The 18,759-nt window shown below is 39.4% G+C and overlaps 1 protein-coding gene across 2 annotated transcripts in view; it reads left to right on the top strand.

The window, feature by feature from the left end:
* The window catches only part of LOC122789986 (serine/threonine-protein kinase 26-like), an 809,573-nt gene that overhangs the window by 350,851 nt on the left and 439,963 nt on the right, over nt 1-18,759 (top strand). For both annotated transcript variants that reach the window (XM_044057496.1, XM_044057497.1), the window contains 2 exons: nt 7,787-7,895; nt 8,007-8,164. In XM_044057496.1, coding sequence (XP_043913431.1) covers nt 7,787-7,895; nt 8,007-8,164 — 267 coding nt within the window. The remainder of the gene's footprint in view (nt 1-7,786; nt 7,896-8,006; nt 8,165-18,759) is intronic.

Raw genomic sequence — 18,759 nt, 5'->3', positions numbered from 1 at the left:
CAGGAAAAGAAAATTCTCTAGCAGACACCTTAAGCAGAACTACCACGGATGCTCACGAATGGATGCTGCATCCAGATATATTCAAAGCCATAACAAAGAAATGGGGACTACCAGAAATAGACCTGTTCGCCTCCCCACACAACCACCAAGTGGAGAAATTCTGCACAAGAGCATACCACCCACTTGCTTGGAGGGTGGACTCCCTTTCCCTCAGCTGGAAAAATCTGACAGCATATGCATTCCCACCTCTTCCTTTGATGCACCAAGTCCTACTGAAGATCAGAGAGGATCAGCCAAGGGTAATCCTGATAGCTCCAGACTGGCCGAGGCAGCATTGGTACCCGCTACTGAGAAGCATGTCTCGGACACACGCATGGCATCTACCTCTATGTCCTTTACTTCTAACACAGAACAACTACAAGATCGTACATCCAAACTTGAAAACACTGCAGCTAGCTGCTTGGAATATTGCATAAAACAAAATAACCCAGATTTATCTGAGGGTTAAGGACATTATCCTGGAGGCACGCAGACCCTCCACAAGGAAAACGTATTCAGCCAAGTGGAAAAGATACCTCATTTGGAGTGCAGCAAAGGGAGAAAATGTTTCATTGGCAAACATAGCACACATCCTGGAATACTTAGCAGAACTGTTCCACAATGGCCTGTCTTACTCCTCCATTAAGATTCATGCATCAGCAATTTCAGCAGAATACAACATCGATCCTCCTGTCTTCTCTCATCCTCTACTCAGGCAGTTCTTGAGAGGAATCAAAAATGTAAAACCTCCAAGGAAACCACCTTTACCTACATGGGATCTCAACTTTGTGCTGGAAAAGTTAACACTTCCCCCTTTTGAACCAGCAGCAACAGCAGAACTGCAGTTCTTGTCTTGGAAAACTGCTTTCCTGCTAGCAATCACTTCAGCAAGAAGGGTATCTGAGTTACAGGCATTAATGGCAGTACAACCTTTCCTCATCTTCCATCAGGATAGAGTCTCTCTGAGAACTAACCCTACCTTTATGCCAAAAGTGGTCTCCAGAGTTTCATTGAACCAAGCGATTCATTTACCTACATTCTTCCCCAACCCACAGAACAGGGGGGAAAGACTGCTACATACCTTGGATGTGCACAGACAATTACGCTACTATCTGGACAGAACTAAGACCAGCAGAAAAACTGTCCAGCTTCTGGTAGCATATGCAACAGGAATGCAAGGAAAAGCAATTTCAAAACAGACAATCTCAAAATGGATAGGAAATTGTATTCGATTTTGTTACTCTTTTCATGGAAAGACAACTCCTGAAAATATCAGACCTCATTCCACAAGAGCTACAGCCACCACTACAGCTTTCCTACGAGGAGTGGCTACCAAAGACATTTTAGAAGCTGCTACTTGGAGCTCCGTGCATACATTTGCCAAGCATTATAATCTTCCCTTGTACTCTAGATCCCGAGCAGGTTTTGCAACTGCTGTTTTGCAAGGGATCTTAACTACACCATCTTTATCTTAGTGCCTCCTCCCCCAGTTTGGCTATGGTATTCTACCCATATGTTAGGACTGCAGATGCATCCTTGAAGGACATAGTACAGTTTTGTACCTACCATAAATGTAGATGTCCGATAGGTATGCATCTGCAGTCAGGATTACCACTCTCCTTCCCTCTGTGGTATGCCTAGGGTATTTACCCCTCTTTTAGCTAGCTGGGGGAATCTGTTATGGTGTATTTGTTTGTATATATGTATATATATATATATATATATATATGTATATGTATATATATATATATATATATATATATATATATATATATATATATATATATTGTTTGCTCTCTACTGTTTGGAATTATTTGCATTTATCCAAATTTAACCTTCCTAGAGGGCACCTGGCATCTGGGGCAAGAAACACTGAGGAAAATGGCGTCGGCTGATGCCTTTATACCCCAGCAGCTGTGACGTCGGGTGAAGTGCGACATCAGCCGAGGCCAGACCCAGACTTTGGAATCCGGCCGACCGAAGGGCTGCCTGAGGCAGGACACCCCCATATGTTAGGACTGCAGATGCATACCTATTGGACATCTACATTTATGGTAGGTACAAAACTGTACTTTGCAGTCATCACACTTGCGTTATCTGCCTGCAGGTAGCCCTCAGTCGAGTCTTGGGATTTCTGTGTTGGTTGCTGTTTCCTCTTCCATGACGTCAGGTTGTCATGGGAGTAAAACATGCAGCTGATGCAATTACATCAGTCTTTCTTGCCAAGAAGGGGCCCGAAGCAGAAATAGCTCGCAGGTGCTGATCGGTCGCTACCTGAAATTTTCGTGTTTTTGAGTTTCAGACATGAAGTCTTCTAAAGCTCTTTACCCCGTTGGGGATTTTTTTTTTCTTGCTCTAACTGATGTCAGAAAAATTAATATTTGTCTTGCCTGTGGAAAGCAAATACCTCACAGAGATTTTCATTCCTACTGCATCACCTGTTTAGGCCCAGACCACGAGGTCCCTTGCTGTCTGTTTTGTGCCTTGTTTAATGCCCGAACCTTTCATTGTTGGGCTATTTTTGTGGCTAAATTATTTTGCTCTTGTTCTTCGTATTAGCTTCAGTACGTCATCGGACTACTGATCTTCCAAAAAAGCGCAAAGACACAGAGACAGGCCACATAAGTCAAAAACTGCCGACGACGCTTCCGCTAAGCTAGTCGCCAGTACGCTGGTACACAGTGAGGCGCCTTTGTAGTCCCTGATACACTTTTCTGCAGATTTGCAGGCTGAGACCCATTTGGGAGTCTGGTATGCCGTGAGATGCTTCTTCGACTATGGAACCTGCAGATGTCTCTACCTTGGATGGGTCCGGAGCCACTTTGCAGGCACCGGCTTCTGAGGGTGTATTCAGACCTACCGATATTCATATTAAACCAACAACTTCATTTCCAACTAAAACTACTGAGTTTCTCAGGCCCAAAGTTTGCACTATGCCTAGAAAAGCAACGTCCAAATCACATGCTCAAGCTCCCATACCACAAAAACAAATGCTTAGAATGGCTGAAGACCTTACTACTCTAATTAGGGAAAGCCAGCCTTCCCCTGCCAAAACACACAGAAATGAATTTTCTTCTGATTCTACAGACCAGGAGTCTGTTGACTCTGACCCTCCTGGTAATCGGGAGGGTCAGAGTCAACAGACCAGGAGTCTATTGTTGACTCTGACCCTCCTGATTACCAGGACATACCCTTATCTACCTATGAGGAATCAGATGCAGAGGAATACATCCCTCTGCCTCCCCTACAGAGGATTTTTCTTTTGGTGAAACCTTGCATACCTTAATAGAGCATTTCCCGCTGGGAATGCCAAGACTATCCTCAGTCCAAAAAGAGACTCAGGAAATTTTTAGATTTGCCTCGGCACAGGCCTCTAGCTATATACCCTGCCCTGGATATTGTAGATGATGTCTTCTTGGAGACCAGTCTTACTCCTGATACCTTACCACCAGCTCCTAGAAAACCTGACCGGTACTATAGGGTACCTGACTCTCACAAATTTCTCTTTAGGAATCCTACTGCAGATCCAGAGACCATTTCCTAGTGACCTAAAGGCATTAAGGCTAATATAGCCAAAAATCCTACCCCTTCAGACAGGGATTCTAGAGCTTTAGACGGGGTAACAAGGTATATACCTCTGCAACTTTTGCCATCAGAGCTTCGAATTGCCAGTTTCACATGTTGAAGTACTAACAACATATTACGGAACTAATTAAACAAAAAATGGTGTTACTTCCAGATTGTGCATAAAATAAAGATTTACAAGAGTTAATGCATTCTGCAAACCAAGTTAGTAAACATACTTTGCAGTGTGGGTTTGATGCCTTAGAAGCATCTTGCAGGGTTGCTTACACTGGGTCTGTACTGAAAAGACATGCTTGGCTAAAGGAACAATCTTGCTTGATCATGTCAAAGCAAAATTACTAGATGCTCCATTAAATCAGGAGCGTTTGTTTGGCACAAAAGCAGAAGTTCTCAAAAAAAATGGAAGAAAAAGCTAAATCTATGCAAACCATCAAATATTTCTTACGGGTGCAGCCACCTAGATTCAGTAGGCATTGGCCTTCCAAAAACTGGTCCTTTCCAGTCCCTGTCAGGCCTTCTCAGTCCAAACCCAGGGGAAACAGACCACCAAGACTACAGTCTCAGGATATGCAGAGATCTAAGCAATGGAGTGTTTCCACCTCAAAACCAGAGAGTGGTAAGCCACCCCCATATGGAATAAGTTCACAATGACTTTCCAATTATCCTTCCCAGCAATGCCCAAGTACTTGCACCCCTAGGAGGAAAACTAGTCCTTCATGCAAAAAAACTGGATATCCATTACTCAGGACTGATGGGTTCTAAATATTGTATCTCCTTCCACTCACTGCCAACTCCAAGCGGGTTGCCATACCTTCCTCCAAACCAGTGGACAGAGGCTCAAAAGCAAGTACTTTCCCTTCTCTATATCGGGGCTATTCACCCTGTTCCAGTAGAACAAAGGGGACAGGCTTTCTACTCCAGACTGTTCCTGTTGCCCAGAAAAGGGGGCTCTTGGCGCCCCTATCCTGGATCTATCTATTCTCGACACCTTTCTGGTGGTCCCAAAATTCAAAATGCTTACACTGCAACAGCTTTTTCCTATGCTAGCCAAGGATGCCTGGTTAGTCACCCTAGACGCAAAAGAAGCTTATCTGCACATCCCCATAAGTGAGTTTTGCAGGATATATCTGCATTTCAGGGCAAGCTCTATGCACCATCAGTTCTCTACACTTCCCTTTGGCTTCTCTACTGCACCCAGAGTATTCACAAAATTCCTGGCTCCAGCCATTGCATACTGCAGGCAGAGAAATATTCAAATCTACCCATACCTGGATGATTGCCTGATTCAGGCAGTCAGTCACAAATTGCTACTCCAGCACTTGGCATTTGCAAAAGGACTCCTAACTGCACTGGGATACACCATCAATGAAAATAAATCACAACTGGTGCTCAGCCAACAAATTGTATTCCTTGAACACAACTTCCCAGATGACATTCCTCACTCCAGAAAAGCAGGTCCATTTGACAAACTATTGGCCAACAAAACCCAGCTGTCTGCAAGGAAAATACTGCAAGCCCCAAGGTTCATAGCCTCTTGCATTCTGCTAATGTCATATGCAAAACTGCATGTGAGGAAACTTCAGTGGTACTTAATAAATCTCTGGTGTCAACATTCTCAGGATGTGGAAACAGTGATTCCTTGTCATACCTTGTCTAAGGGCAGAGTTCCTTTGGTGGGTAAAAGCATGCGATCACAAAAAGGGACTTCCTTTCACTCAACCCCTCACCGAACAAACGCTGACAACATGTGCATCAGACTACGCATGGGGAGCTCACATGGCAGGCAAATACATTCAAGGCAAATGGAGTCCAGAACAAATTCCCCTGCATATCAGTCAAAGAGATGCCAGCTGTACAGAATACTCTGACAGTCTTCAAATACCTTATCCTTCCAGGACAGCTCCTGATAAAGACAGACAACACCACAGTTGTGTGGTACATAAACAAGCAGGGAGGAACTCGTACTTACACACTCTGCAGGTTAGCCATGGCTGTCTGGAACGCAACCTTGAGCATCCAAGTGCACCTGCAAGCTCAATTCCTGTCAGGCCAGCAAAATTCACTGGCAGACGACAAGCAGAAATCTACTGAACCCTCATGAGTGGAAACTGGACCCCAACTCATTCAAACTTCTAACCCAGTGGTGGGAAACACCGGAGGTGGACCTCTTTGCCTTCCCCCAAAACCACCAATTGAACCCTCACAGCAGACCCTGGAAGGTAGACGCCCTATCCTTTACATGGGAAAACCTCTCAGTTTATGCCTTTCCTCCTCTGCCCCTCCTCTCAAGAGTACTAAAGATCAAACAGGACAGGCCAAGGACGATCCTTATTGCACCAGACTGGCCACGCCAGCACTGGTACCCACTCCTACGCAGTCTGACAGCAGTGCCACCATGCACCTGCATCAAACACCTTCCCTGCTGTCTCAGCAGGAGGGACAGATTTTGCATCCACAGCTGCAAACCCTAAATTTTGCTTATTCCCTAAATGCACCACCAGAATCCCTCAGCAAGCAGGTGCTGGGCATCATCCTTGAGGCTAGAAGGCCTAGTACTAGGAAATCCTATACTGAAAAGTGGAAAAGATACTGTTCTTGCAGTCCGTCTCAAGGAAAGGACACCACTGTGCCCAACTTACCTCAAATCCTTGATTACCTAGCAGAGCTGCTCCTCAGAGGCCTATCCTTCTCATCCATTAAGATTCATGCCTCTGCCATCTCAGCTCATTATAATACTGAGCCTCCTCTCTTTTTTCTCACCCTCACATCAAACAGTTCCTGAGTAAGGCCCCCTAGGAGAGCTCCCACCCTGACTTTGGACCTTAACTTTGTACTGGAGAAGATCATACCCCCCCCCCCCCTTTGAACCTGTTGGTTCAGCAGAGTTAAAATTCCTCTCTTGAAAAACAGCCATACTTCTAGCTATTACTTCAACAAGAAGAGTGCCTGAGTTACAGGCACTAATGGTGGTGGAGCCCTTCATTATTTTCCATGCCGACAGGGTTTCCCTCAGGACTAACCCTTCCTTTATGCCCAAGGTGGTATCCAGTATGGCTCTAAACCAATCCATCCATTTGTCAGCCTTTTTCCCTAATCCTCAGAATAAAGGGGAAAGGATCCTGCACTCCTTGGACATGCACAGACAGCTCAGGTTCTACCTTGAAAGGACTAAGCCTTTCAGAAAATCTGACCAGCTGCGAGTGAGCCTTGCTACAGGGGCAGAGGGCAAAGCCATTTCAAAGCAAACTATTTCCAAATGGATGGCACACCATCCATTTCTGCTACAAGCACCATGGAAAACCTACCCCTCTGGGGATCAGAACTCATTCCACTAGAGCTTCTTCAACCTCTACAGCATTTCTCAGAGGAGTCCCTACCAGGGACATCCTAGAAACTGCAAGCTGGAGTTCTGTACACACCTTCACCAAGCATTACCACTTAAACTATTTTTTGTAAATCCAGAGCTGGATTTGGTGCAGCATCTTACAAGGCCTGATAGCCAGCCTCAACACCTTTTGACTGCCTCCACCCTTCCTCAGCTTTGGGAATCAACCCAAGTGTGGTGACTGCAACAGTGAAACACGAAGAACATAGTACAGTTGTGTACATTTACCATAAATGTAGATGTTCAAGTGTATTCACTGTTTAATTCCTGCTTTGTCTCCCTCCAGCCCCCTGGCTTTCTCTATCCTTTCTACCTATCCTCTTTATGGCCATTTTTTATGGCGGGGGTATTTACTTTTTACTGGAGGTGTTCCACACCATGTAATAACTTCCTGTTTTGGGGGCTTCTGACATCTGGGGCAAGAAAAACTTATGTAATGGTGTTGGCTGCATGTTTTATACCCCTGACAACCTGACGTCATAGAAGAGGCGACAGCAGCCGACACAGAAATCCCAAGACTCTGGTATTCGGGCTGACTGAGGGCTACCTGCAGGCAGATAACCCAAGTGTGATGACTGCAACACATCTACATTTATAATAAGTGTACACAACTGTACTTTTTACAGTAAAATGTTAGCCAGAATTTGACTCCATACACCTGTACAGTTTAGGGTTTAAAATTGGCAGTTATGCATTGTTTATACTTTAGCATTATGTGAGATTCTTGTGTGATACTTAAGAATATTACAATTTTAAAAGTGTTATTTCCTTTAAAAGCTACGTGCTGGTCCATTTGATGAAGTCCAGATTGCAACAATGCTGAGGGAAATATTGAAGGGTCTAGATTATTTGCATTCTGAAAGGAAGATTCACAGAGATATAAAAGGTATTTGCATATAAAAAGTATCTTCTCACAGAAGTAGTATTATTATTCAGAAATATTTGTGTGTGCATGTAGTTATCTCTTGCATAAATTTATTTTTGTTTTCCTTTACAGCTGCAAATGTTTTATTATCAGAACATGGTGATGTTAAACTTGCAGATTTTGGAGTTGCTGGACAACTGACAGATACACAAATAAAACGACAAACGTTTGTAGGTACACCTTTTTGGATGGCACCAGAAGTTATCCAACAAGCAGCCTATGATGCAAAAGTAAGTTTTTTTTGTTTTTGGTCTGTCTTGAATTACCCAGTTAACATGATTGTATTAACTTTATCTCTGGGATATATTGTTGTATTTGACATTCCCAGTTGCATTAACCTTGTTGCACATATGATAAACTGTCTAGGTGTTTGCAGTTAGTCCAGTTAGTGCATAGAAATCAGGCGGTTGGTGTTTAGAAGAGTGTGAGAGCAAGTCTGTTTCCTTTATTCATAATTACATTTCACAAGACACCATGGTGCCTTGGTGTTTTCCATCAGGGGAAGCTCCTGAAAGGTATCAGTTGATGTTTTACCTTGTTTTGTTCCTTTTTGTTTTTCTCTGCAATTTGAAGTACTTGTTTTGTGTTCAAGAATATTGCCATGGTTAAGTAAGATTTTGCTTCCTTGATTCTGCTTAGTCTTTTTGCTTGCCTTCATAATGTTTGAGTTCATTTTGTTTTTATTTTGCCATTGCCTGTTAGTAAAATGTCTAATGTTGTTAATAATATAAGGCGTATTAGAATATTGTTATACATTAAATTACCTGCACATTTACTTAAGCTGAAGTACATTAATAATGTAGATGTGTTTTTCATCAGTTGTAATGTAGATTGTTTTCAGATTGATGGACATTCCAAATGATGCAACCCTTCAGCAATTGCAAGTTGTAATACTGAGTTACATATTCCTGAAAATAGACCATGTTCTTTTTATGTAGATCAGCCAAGGTAATGAGGCATATTTTCTTTTCCTCTCCCTTTTCAATTTGTTGACTGGGGTAATCTGACTGAGCTGATGGGCCCCTTTTCATTAGGATCCCAAGGAGAAAAGCACCACTATAACAAATGTGCTACTTGATGCATTTGTCAAACTGTAATGTAATACATTATCATACAGAAGAATATTAGTTCAATTCAGAGAAGTTGCTTAAAATCCAACAGTGGTATTAAGCAAGCTGAGTAAACAGTAAGAAAGAGTGTCAAAAGGTAAAGGTAATTCAGTACTTTGGAGGTAAGGTGTACATTAACGAGGTGCAGATTAGAAGAGAGGATGAGGAGGGAAGATTACAGCTAATCGGTGCAAGTGCTCCATCAGTCTGACACAAAATTCAAGAAGTAACTTGAAGCTAAAGCAAAACGTACATCGTTTTTTCCCTCAAAATGAATAATTTAGCCGAGTAATATCTCTCTGCATTTGTTATCTTTGTCTTAAAAGCTTATTCATACAGTCAACTCTTTTAACTGTTTAACATTGCAGCATATCATATGTAATTACTGTGGGGGGTGGTCTGTTTTTTGCACTTATTTTGATCCAAGTTTGTACTGATTTTTAAATGTAATCCTTGGACAGTACTAAACATGGTTCAGATGAACCAATGCTGTATCCTGTTCAGCAAATGTGAACTGCATTGAAGGCTGACAAATTTTCCACCCACATTCCAAAAATGTTATGTAAGTGAATTGTCAATCCTCCAAATTGGCCATAGGTGTCTGTCTGTCTTTGTGATTGACTGGCATTTGTTCAGGATTAATTCTATACCTTATTGAATGTTGAGATGTCTTTTGGGCTCCCTATGACTCTGAGTACAATATTCTGGTTCTGGAAAGTGAATGATTATATTCAGTACGTCTCCAGCAGCACCATTTGTTTCAACTAGACCTTAATTACCTGCATCTTGGAAATGAATAGTAGAAAACTAATTTTCCAAAGAAGAAGCTGAAGGTTTCCACAACAGATATCTATTTATATACGTATATATTGTATGCTGTATATAAGATAATGCATGCTAGCTATAGTGCCCAGTGATATCATTAAACATTATGTTTCTGAGATACAAAAAGGGCTGTTTGGCATTGCATTGACCATTCATGGCATTGTGACTTATTATTTTTATATATCCTCTGCATGTTATATTGTACTTATTTTTTCTGTTTTCACTGGAGTTGACCTGATGATCCTTTACCCTTGTTCTGGAGATAGACTAGATACTGTGTGAGATTTTTTTCCTGTAGCTTCAAATAACGCATTTTTTTCCAGAAAACTGCTTCAGTCTACTTCCCTCCTCTTGGGATTTGATACTGTTTGTGCAATTACATGTTTAACTATCCTTTTCATAAATGTAATTTTCCTCTTCCAAGATAGAATGAATGGCAGAGTCCAGGCCTGATCCTTGTTGAATGAAACCGAGAAGTGGATCATTACCACTCCATCTGAGGTGTAGCAAGAGACCTCAAACCTTAGACATTTCTTTTGTGGTTTGGCTCTGGTGTCTATAACTCATAGGTTCATAGGTAGGTACTAGGCTATTGGCCCTGGGGCCTATATAAGCCTAGCCAAAAAGGTTCCCTGGCTTTCGCCACCCAAAAAAATTATTTTCCTGTGCTCCTGTCAAGCAGTGCCACAGAAGTGATCCCTGGGGTGAATTTTCTGTTTCCCATCCAGTTGTCAAGATTGAGGGCCAATGAGGAGCTTTGCTTGACATGAATGGGTAGTTTGTTCCAGAGTATGGGAAGTCTCTGGGACAGGAATCTATCCCTCCTGCATGCTCTGTAGGTCCCTGGAGCGTATGGTTCGGAGAGATTGGGATTTCTTTAAGTGTAGCATGTCCAACAACTGTGGGTTTGACATAGCTTTGTATGTTAGGCAGAGATCGCGTCTGAGTAGGCGATATGTGACAGAGTACAGCTGGCGTTTTTTGAGATGGTCTGCGTATGGCATCTGAGACCAGCAATCCTCTTAGTAAAGTGTTTCTGTGGCCTTTCCACGTGTTGCAGGTGTTTTGTGAGATACATGCCAAATGGGGCATTGTACGCTATGAGTCTGATGAGGGATGAGTAGAGAGGAACAATGACCCCCTTTATTCTAGAGGAGAACCCTTTTGTGATGAGGTGTGCCACATATGAGGATTTCCTGACTACTGTGGTGATGTGGTTATCAAAGCAGAGACTACTGTCCACCTGTGTCCCGAGGTCTCTTATCACACTTGCAGTGTTTAGTGAGTTACTGCCTATGTGGTAGCTCATGGGTACAGAGTTTTTCCCCAAAGGGGATGACAATGCACTTCTTGGCATTGAGCTTGAGGCCATGACTTTGACACCAAACATCTGTCTCTGTGAGGCTTTTTTGTGGAATTTCTACATCATTAGGTGATTCTATTATGGCTCTCAGTTTGCAGTCATTTGCGAACCTTGTTAGCCAAAGACCTTCTGTGTTGGCCTGCACTTCAGAGAAGTAGATGCCGAACAGGAGAGGACCCAGGACCGAACCCTGTGGTACTCCACTCGTCACTGGTCTGTAGTCAGCTACTTTTACGGTGTGGGTTCTGTCAGTGAGCTAGTTGGCCACCCATCTTGGGATGTAGGGATTTATGCCCAGTTTAATGAGTTTATCTATAATTCCAGAGTGGGGGATGGTATCAAAAGCCTTGGCGAGGTCAAGATAGGCTGTGTGCACTACCTTGCCCTTGTCTACGGCTCTATTGACTGCTTCAAAGAAGTCAGTCAGGTTTAGTAGACATGATCTACCTTTTACAAACCCAAACTGAGTGAGGTCCAGGGTTTGGAGGTTACCTATGTCTTTGTTTATAAGCTCCAATTACCATAAATATCAAAAATCTTTCTGTCTTTGTAAAACAAAATGTAGAAACACAACGAAAAACTAGTAATAAAAATAAAAGTAATCTTTAGACTGGTGTCACCGTTTATCAAAATTTATTGTTTAACACACTTAGCGCTTTCACCCAGCCAGTCCGTGGGTTTCATCAGAGTAAAAAACATTTAAAAACCTTATTCAGTTTTATATAATTCAAATCTCTCTGCAACCAATCAGTTGTCCACTTTAATTAAATTCTTTTCCTGTTACTTTAGTTACGTTAATACATTTAATTAAGTTAAATTAAATTAGGTTCTATTAAGTTAACAACACAACGCCTCACTTGTGGTACTAACCAAAATAGGTTTTCAGAAACAAATACACATATAAAAATAACACTTCTGTTTAAAAACTCCCAGTGTATGAATTTCATATAAATCAAACCTAATTCATAAGTATAACATAATATATGGTTAATAAGTAAATAATAATTCATACAATGTTCCAGAAATATATCTATTAAAATACTTATATCTGTTTAAAATACTAAAAACTTCTCGTTCTAACAATAAATGTATTCAACCATGTGTCTAATATGTACAGTTCTTCTTATATATAAATAAATAAATACATAAAATGTATATATTAAATAAATTAGAGTAAATATATTTTGTATGTATTAAATAATAGTGTTGTCTATTGTAATTACTATACATGTATTATTTGTTCTACTTGTTTGTTGTAAAATATATATATGCTAAATACAATATGATTTGTTCTTTAAAATACTAGAAATGGAAATATGTTCATTTATACCAGGCATATTACTGGCATTGAGCCTCAGTTGCCATAAACATTCCTTTGTTTCCAATAAATTGTTCACATCTCCTTCCTTATTACTATTCTCCGGTATCCTATCAATTATAAAAAATATAAACCTTTTAAAATCCAGGCATGTTGTACTATGTACGTATAAGGAACTTGTTACCTTTTTATTTTTAATGTCTCTATTGTGCTCCATTATACGCTGTTTTCATTTCCTTATTGTTTTACCTACGTAGTAGGCAGGACATGATAAACACATTGCTAAATATACTACCATCTTAGTGTTACAATTAGCATGACCTGGACATCTTATAGATCTGTTAAAGTTTTGCACCATTACATATGGACGATCATTTATAAATTTGCAGGTTCTACATAAACCACATTTTTTCATTTTAGAATTCTTGTATTGTCGTTCACTCTCAAAATATTCTTTTAAATTTTTTCCCCTACTAAATACAATACTGGGACTTTTACCTATAATATTCGTGATCTCCAGTTTGTTATTAAATACCTTTTCCCATGTTTCTTTGACCGTATTAATAATTATACTTGTGTTAATATTAAATGGTAATGTTAATGCTCCTGTTTTACTTGTTTTGTTAGTTTTTTCGCTTTTCTTTACTGAACTTCCATACCTCAAAATAGGTTTAAAATTATCTTTCCTTTTAACTTCAACTTCGTTTTTTATTTCAGTTAATAGCAATTTTGGGTAACCTCTGTCTAAGAACATATCAATCAATTTGTCTATCTCATTTTTGTAAACCATCTCGTTACTTATGATCCTAGACAGTCTTACCATTTATCCCTTTACTAAATTCCTTTTTTGAAAATACGGGTGACAACTATTAAAATGTAAAAACGAGTTGGAATATGTTTTCTTCCTGTATATGTTTGACTCTATATTATTTTCTTTTCTCTGCAGCTGAATATCCAAATATTCACAACTGTCTTTGTGAATGTTAAACGTAAATCTCAAGAAAGAAGTGGTATTCTCCAGAAATGTCACAAATTCCAAAACCTCTTCTTCCGTTCCCTTCCAAAAAATTATTATGTCATCTAAAAACCTAAGGTATAATGTAATTTTAGACCAAAAGCTACTTTTAAATATTTTCTGTCTCCCAATTTGCTAATACTAAGTTAGCGTAAATAGGTGCACATTTTGCTCCCATGGCCACACCTGAACGTTGCCTAAAGAATTCACCTTCTAATTGGAAATAGTTGTTGGTTAATACCATTTCCATCATTTCTATTAACAATCTTCGCTTGACCGTATGCAAATCACTGTAGGTCTCTAAACTTGCCTCAAACATTTTCAGGCCTATATCGTGTGGTATCACTAAAAATAAATTAACTATATCAATTGTGACCATAATGGTGTCCTTATTGATATTCAACAAATGTTCCTTCACGACTTCCAAGCAATGCCAGGAATCCCTTAAAATATGAGGTAGTTTCTTTACAACCTCTTTACAACTTCTTTACAATTCACATCTATATAGTGTGCCATAGCTTCAAATTTAGAACATTTTGCTGAAACTATTGATCTAAAGGGGGGGTTGTTCGTATTTTTGTGGATTTTCGGTATACCAAAAATCGAAGGCGTGATTAGATGTTCCACTAGTAAATAGTTATATTCTTCTTTACTTATCACACCTTCAATCAAGTTTTCATACAGTTGCCAATCAATCTTGGTGTATGCTTTTACCATTTCATACCTTGAAACTCTTTCATATATATCATTGTCTCCTAACATATCCGACATTTTATTCTGATAATCCACTTTTGTCATCACCACTACACCACCTCCTTTATCAGGTTTCATAATTCTATATTTATCGGATGTTGTCAACTCCTTTAAGCAAAACCTTTCAGCTGTTGTTAGATTGTCCTTATATTCACACCATCCCTTTAACACCCTCCTAATCTGCATATCACACAGCTTCTCAAATAAGTAAATCATGTGGAATGAAGGTACTTGTTCTCTTTAAAGTAATTTTTTTTGTATCCATCTCAATATTTTTATTGTTGACACTTTTGGAAAAGAACATTTTTAGATTTAATAATCTTGTATACAGTCTTAAGTTAACCATAACTTTCCCAATATCAAGTTTAAAATTGGGAACGTAACTAAATCCTTTCTTGAAAAGTGACACATAATTATGACAAAGATTTTTGTCCGTATAATTATATACTGTAAATCTACCTTTTGTTATTGCACAGCTAAACTCTTGGTTAATGTCTCTGCTGTCCATCACATCCAAAAATTCAATATTTTCAACACATTTAGAAAAAAATGAATCATTATACATACTATTGTCATATAATTCCTTCTCTCTCTCTAAATACTCATTCTGTGTTAAATCAATGTCAGACAAGGTGTTCATTTCTTTCTCATAAGTTTTAACAACTTTGTCTACTGATGTGTCAACCTGTTCATTCAATAGTGTGAATTGGTTCTGTGTCTCCTTTGGTACTGTTGTAGATGTTGGCCCTGGTAACGATCCCTTATACGCTCTGACCTCCTTACATATGGTTCCTCTAAAAAAGCTTGGTCTATATTTTCCTTATTGTATTGTCCCCTTATATTGTTTTGACCCTCTGTTTGCTGTGTCATGCCATCACCTTCATATTAGACACATGGTTGAATACATTTATTGTTAGAACGAGAAGTTTTTAGTATTTTAAACAGATATAAGTATTTTAATAGATATATTTCTGGAACATTGTATGAATTATTATTTACTTATTAACCATATATTATGTTATACTTATGAATTAGGTTTGATGTATATGAAATTCATACACTGGGAGTTTTTATACAGAAGTGTTATTTTTATATGTGTATTTGTTTCTGAAAAACTATTTTGGTTAGTACCACAAGTGAGGCGTTGTTAACTTAACTTAATAGAACCTAATTTAATTTAACTTAATTAAATGTATTAACGTAACTAAAGTAACAGGAAAAGAATTTAATTAAAGTGGACAACTGATTGGTTGCAGAGAGATTTGAATTATATAAAACTGAATAAGGTTTTTAAATGTTTTTTTACTGTGAAGAAACCCACGGACTGGCTGGGTGAAAGCGCTAAGTGTGTTAAACAGTAAATTTTGATAAACGGTGACACCAGTCTACGGATTACTTTTATTTTTATTACTAGTTCTTCCTGTCTTTGTGCTTTTAGGACTAATCCGTTCGCCTATATATCAGACCAAGTCACCCATTTACTCTAGGGAGTACTGGATAACTCCAATCTTGTATGCTTAACTGTAGTTTTGATCCCTAGCTACTTATGTACATTTATTGTTAAATCTGACACTACTTTTAGCTAGAATTTTCTGTTAGGTGTTTTCTACTCACACTCTGTTCCTCAAGAGAGAAGCAATTCCTGCAGTCTGCTTCCCCTAACCCCATGAAGTCTCCTTTACCTTACTGTGTCTCAACCAATGTATCATTGCGGCTGTATTATAAGGTTTGATTTTATTGGCTCAGATTTATTTTTTATTTTTTATTTTTATTTTATTTTACATTTGTTAACCGAGAAAGTCCGACTTGGAACGACGCCAATTTTCAGTGGAGGCTGGGTGAGAAATGCTCCAGACATATGTCTTTGTAATGTAATTTATGCACCTTTTTTCTCCCAAATATTTCTCTGTTGCTTTTTTGTTAACTTTTATGTCTTCATTTGTGTTTCTTTATACATTTAGTTCAAACATATTTCTAATACAATAAAACCAAACGACAACCCACAGGATAAACGTCCTGTCACTCGTAAAAATAATAAACAGTTTGGCCAAGTACTTCGAGAAAAGGGACGACCAAGGCAGCATAAAACATAAAATAGGAACTCAGAACTTCAGCGAAAATAAAATTCAACAGCCACCGTGTTTATTAGGTAAGCGCTTTCACAAAAACTTGCTTCATCAGACCTTCCTCACACGATAAGAATAAGGACCATATATATTACGTTAAGAATTCAAAACCACCTATCAAAGCCAGCAAAGCAATTACATCATAACAAACATAGCAATTAAAAGGTACATCAAACAAAAAATACATCTGAATCAAAACAATATCGTCCAGACTTAAAAACACAACTCTGTGTAAATATAAATACACAGTAAGCACAAACTAAGTAATATTCAACATATTATCTAAAAGGCTATGCTGAAACACGTAACAAAATAATAAAAAACACTGAAAATCATTTTTCATTTTCGTACCCTCCTTTTTCTTAAGTGAGGGCTTAATGGTAACACGTTCATTAAGGCCCTTTCCTCTATCAGTTCTAAGGATGATCATCCAGTTGTTCTCCTTATACTCAGTATGGTTACAAACATCACCTTTCCTTATTGTGGGTGTAACAACATCAATGACCCTGAAGCTGAATCTATGCCCCTCCCCATGGCTAGTAACATGCTTGGAAAGGGCATTGTTCTTAACACCTTTGCGTATACAATAGACGTGTTCCCTCGTACGTTCAGTTTTTCAGTGTTTTTTATTATTTTGTTACGTGTTTCAGCATAGCCTTTTAGTTAATATGTTGAATATTACTTAGTTTGTGCTTACTGTGTATTTATATTTACACAGAGTTATGTTTTTAAGTCTGGACGATATTGTTTTGATTCAGATGTATTTTTTTGATGTACCTTTTAATTGCTATGTTTATGATGTAATTGCTATGCTGGCTTTGATTGGTGGTTTTGAATTCTTAATGTAATATATATGGTCCTTGTTCTTATCGTGTGAGGAAGGTCTGATGAAGCAAGTTTTTGTGAAAGCGCTTACCTAATAAACACGGTGCCTGTTGAATTTTATTTTCGCTGAAGTTCTGAGTTCTTATTTTATGTTTTATGCTGCCTTGGTTGTCCCTTTTCTCGAAGTACTTGGCCAAACTGTTTATTATTTTTACGAGTGACGGGAAGTTTATCCTGTGGGTTGTCATTTGGTTTTATAGTATTTATATTTTTAGTGTGTACGCTATTATCCACGGGAACATGGCTGATACCCCTGTGGAGCTGGACTATATTCCTAATAAGCGTGGCGCGACAGCCACACGGCTGATACAACTAACTCTAAGTGCAACAATCTTGGTTTGACTGGTGTTTCAGTCAATAAAGCGAGTGATGGCTTACAAGTTCGTATCTCAACTTATTTGGAACATGACAGAAAATTACACAGCAACTAGACGTGAATCGTGCAACCGGTGATGACGCCAGAGAGGCGACTTTAGACATCGAGGAGTTACAGTGGCAGTTGGAGAGCATTGAGCGCAATTTCTTGCGGTTAAAAAGGTTACAGCTACAACGCCAGCATTTCGAGTATTGTTTAGAACATAATATTGTCCCTCGTGGGTTACGGATTCTCAACATGCCGACGCAAGGCTCACTTTACCCTGAGTTATTGGTGGGATGGAAGCGCCTGAATTTAGAGGTGAGCATAAAGTACATGATTATGCTTAATGAGTTTTTTGGTCCTGAAAAGGACAATATAAGGCAAGAACTAAGACAGCAACAGGATAGTTTATTTAAAAGTTTTTCGAATGAAGTACTGGGGCCATTGATGGAAAGTGTGCTTGATGGGATAGCTGTATTTGAAAGGAAGCTAGTCCAACAAAAAAGAATGAAAATCCTTAGAGATACTAAGGATTTTAGTGAAGGACATGTGTTTTTTTGGCCACGTGCTGGGCAAACTGTTTCAACGAGAGATAACAGTAGACCTGTGAGAGTCGCAGGCAATAGGGCGTTGAACACTAAAACCGCGGTGGCCTCCCTTGACCACCATGTGACTGAGTCAATGTCAGTAGGACAGACATCAAGGAATGGTTCTGTCGTCAATGTTAATGAAACTGTAACTGTTTTGTCTGATGAACCGGTAGATCCCAAAGATCTCCTGGAAAAGACATTGAATGCTCCATTGACTGTGGGTGATGCAAACGGGACAGTGCCTGGTGTGCAGAATTTGTTTCCAAATGTTGTGATTAGTAATACCGTTGAGAAAGGTAGGGTTGTTTGCCCTAAGAATAAAATTACTCAACAAGCCTCCCCTCCTACAGCTCGCTCGACTGGTGCACTTGCTAATGGCCTCCCTTTTCCCTTACCTGTACGTTTGGAGGGGTTTGGGAGGAGGAGCAGGTCCATGAGCAGAGAGCGTCAGAAAAGGAAGCTGTCGGGGAATACCAGCAGGCT

This window comes from Protopterus annectens, chromosome 15.part0 (genome assembly GCF_019279795.1).
Source record: "Protopterus annectens isolate FY-2018-M chromosome 15.part0, PAN1.0, whole genome shotgun sequence".
Lineage (NCBI taxonomy): Eukaryota > Metazoa > Chordata > Ceratodontiformes > Protopteridae > Protopterus > Protopterus annectens.
This window is presented reverse-complemented; position numbering and strand designations above follow the sequence as displayed.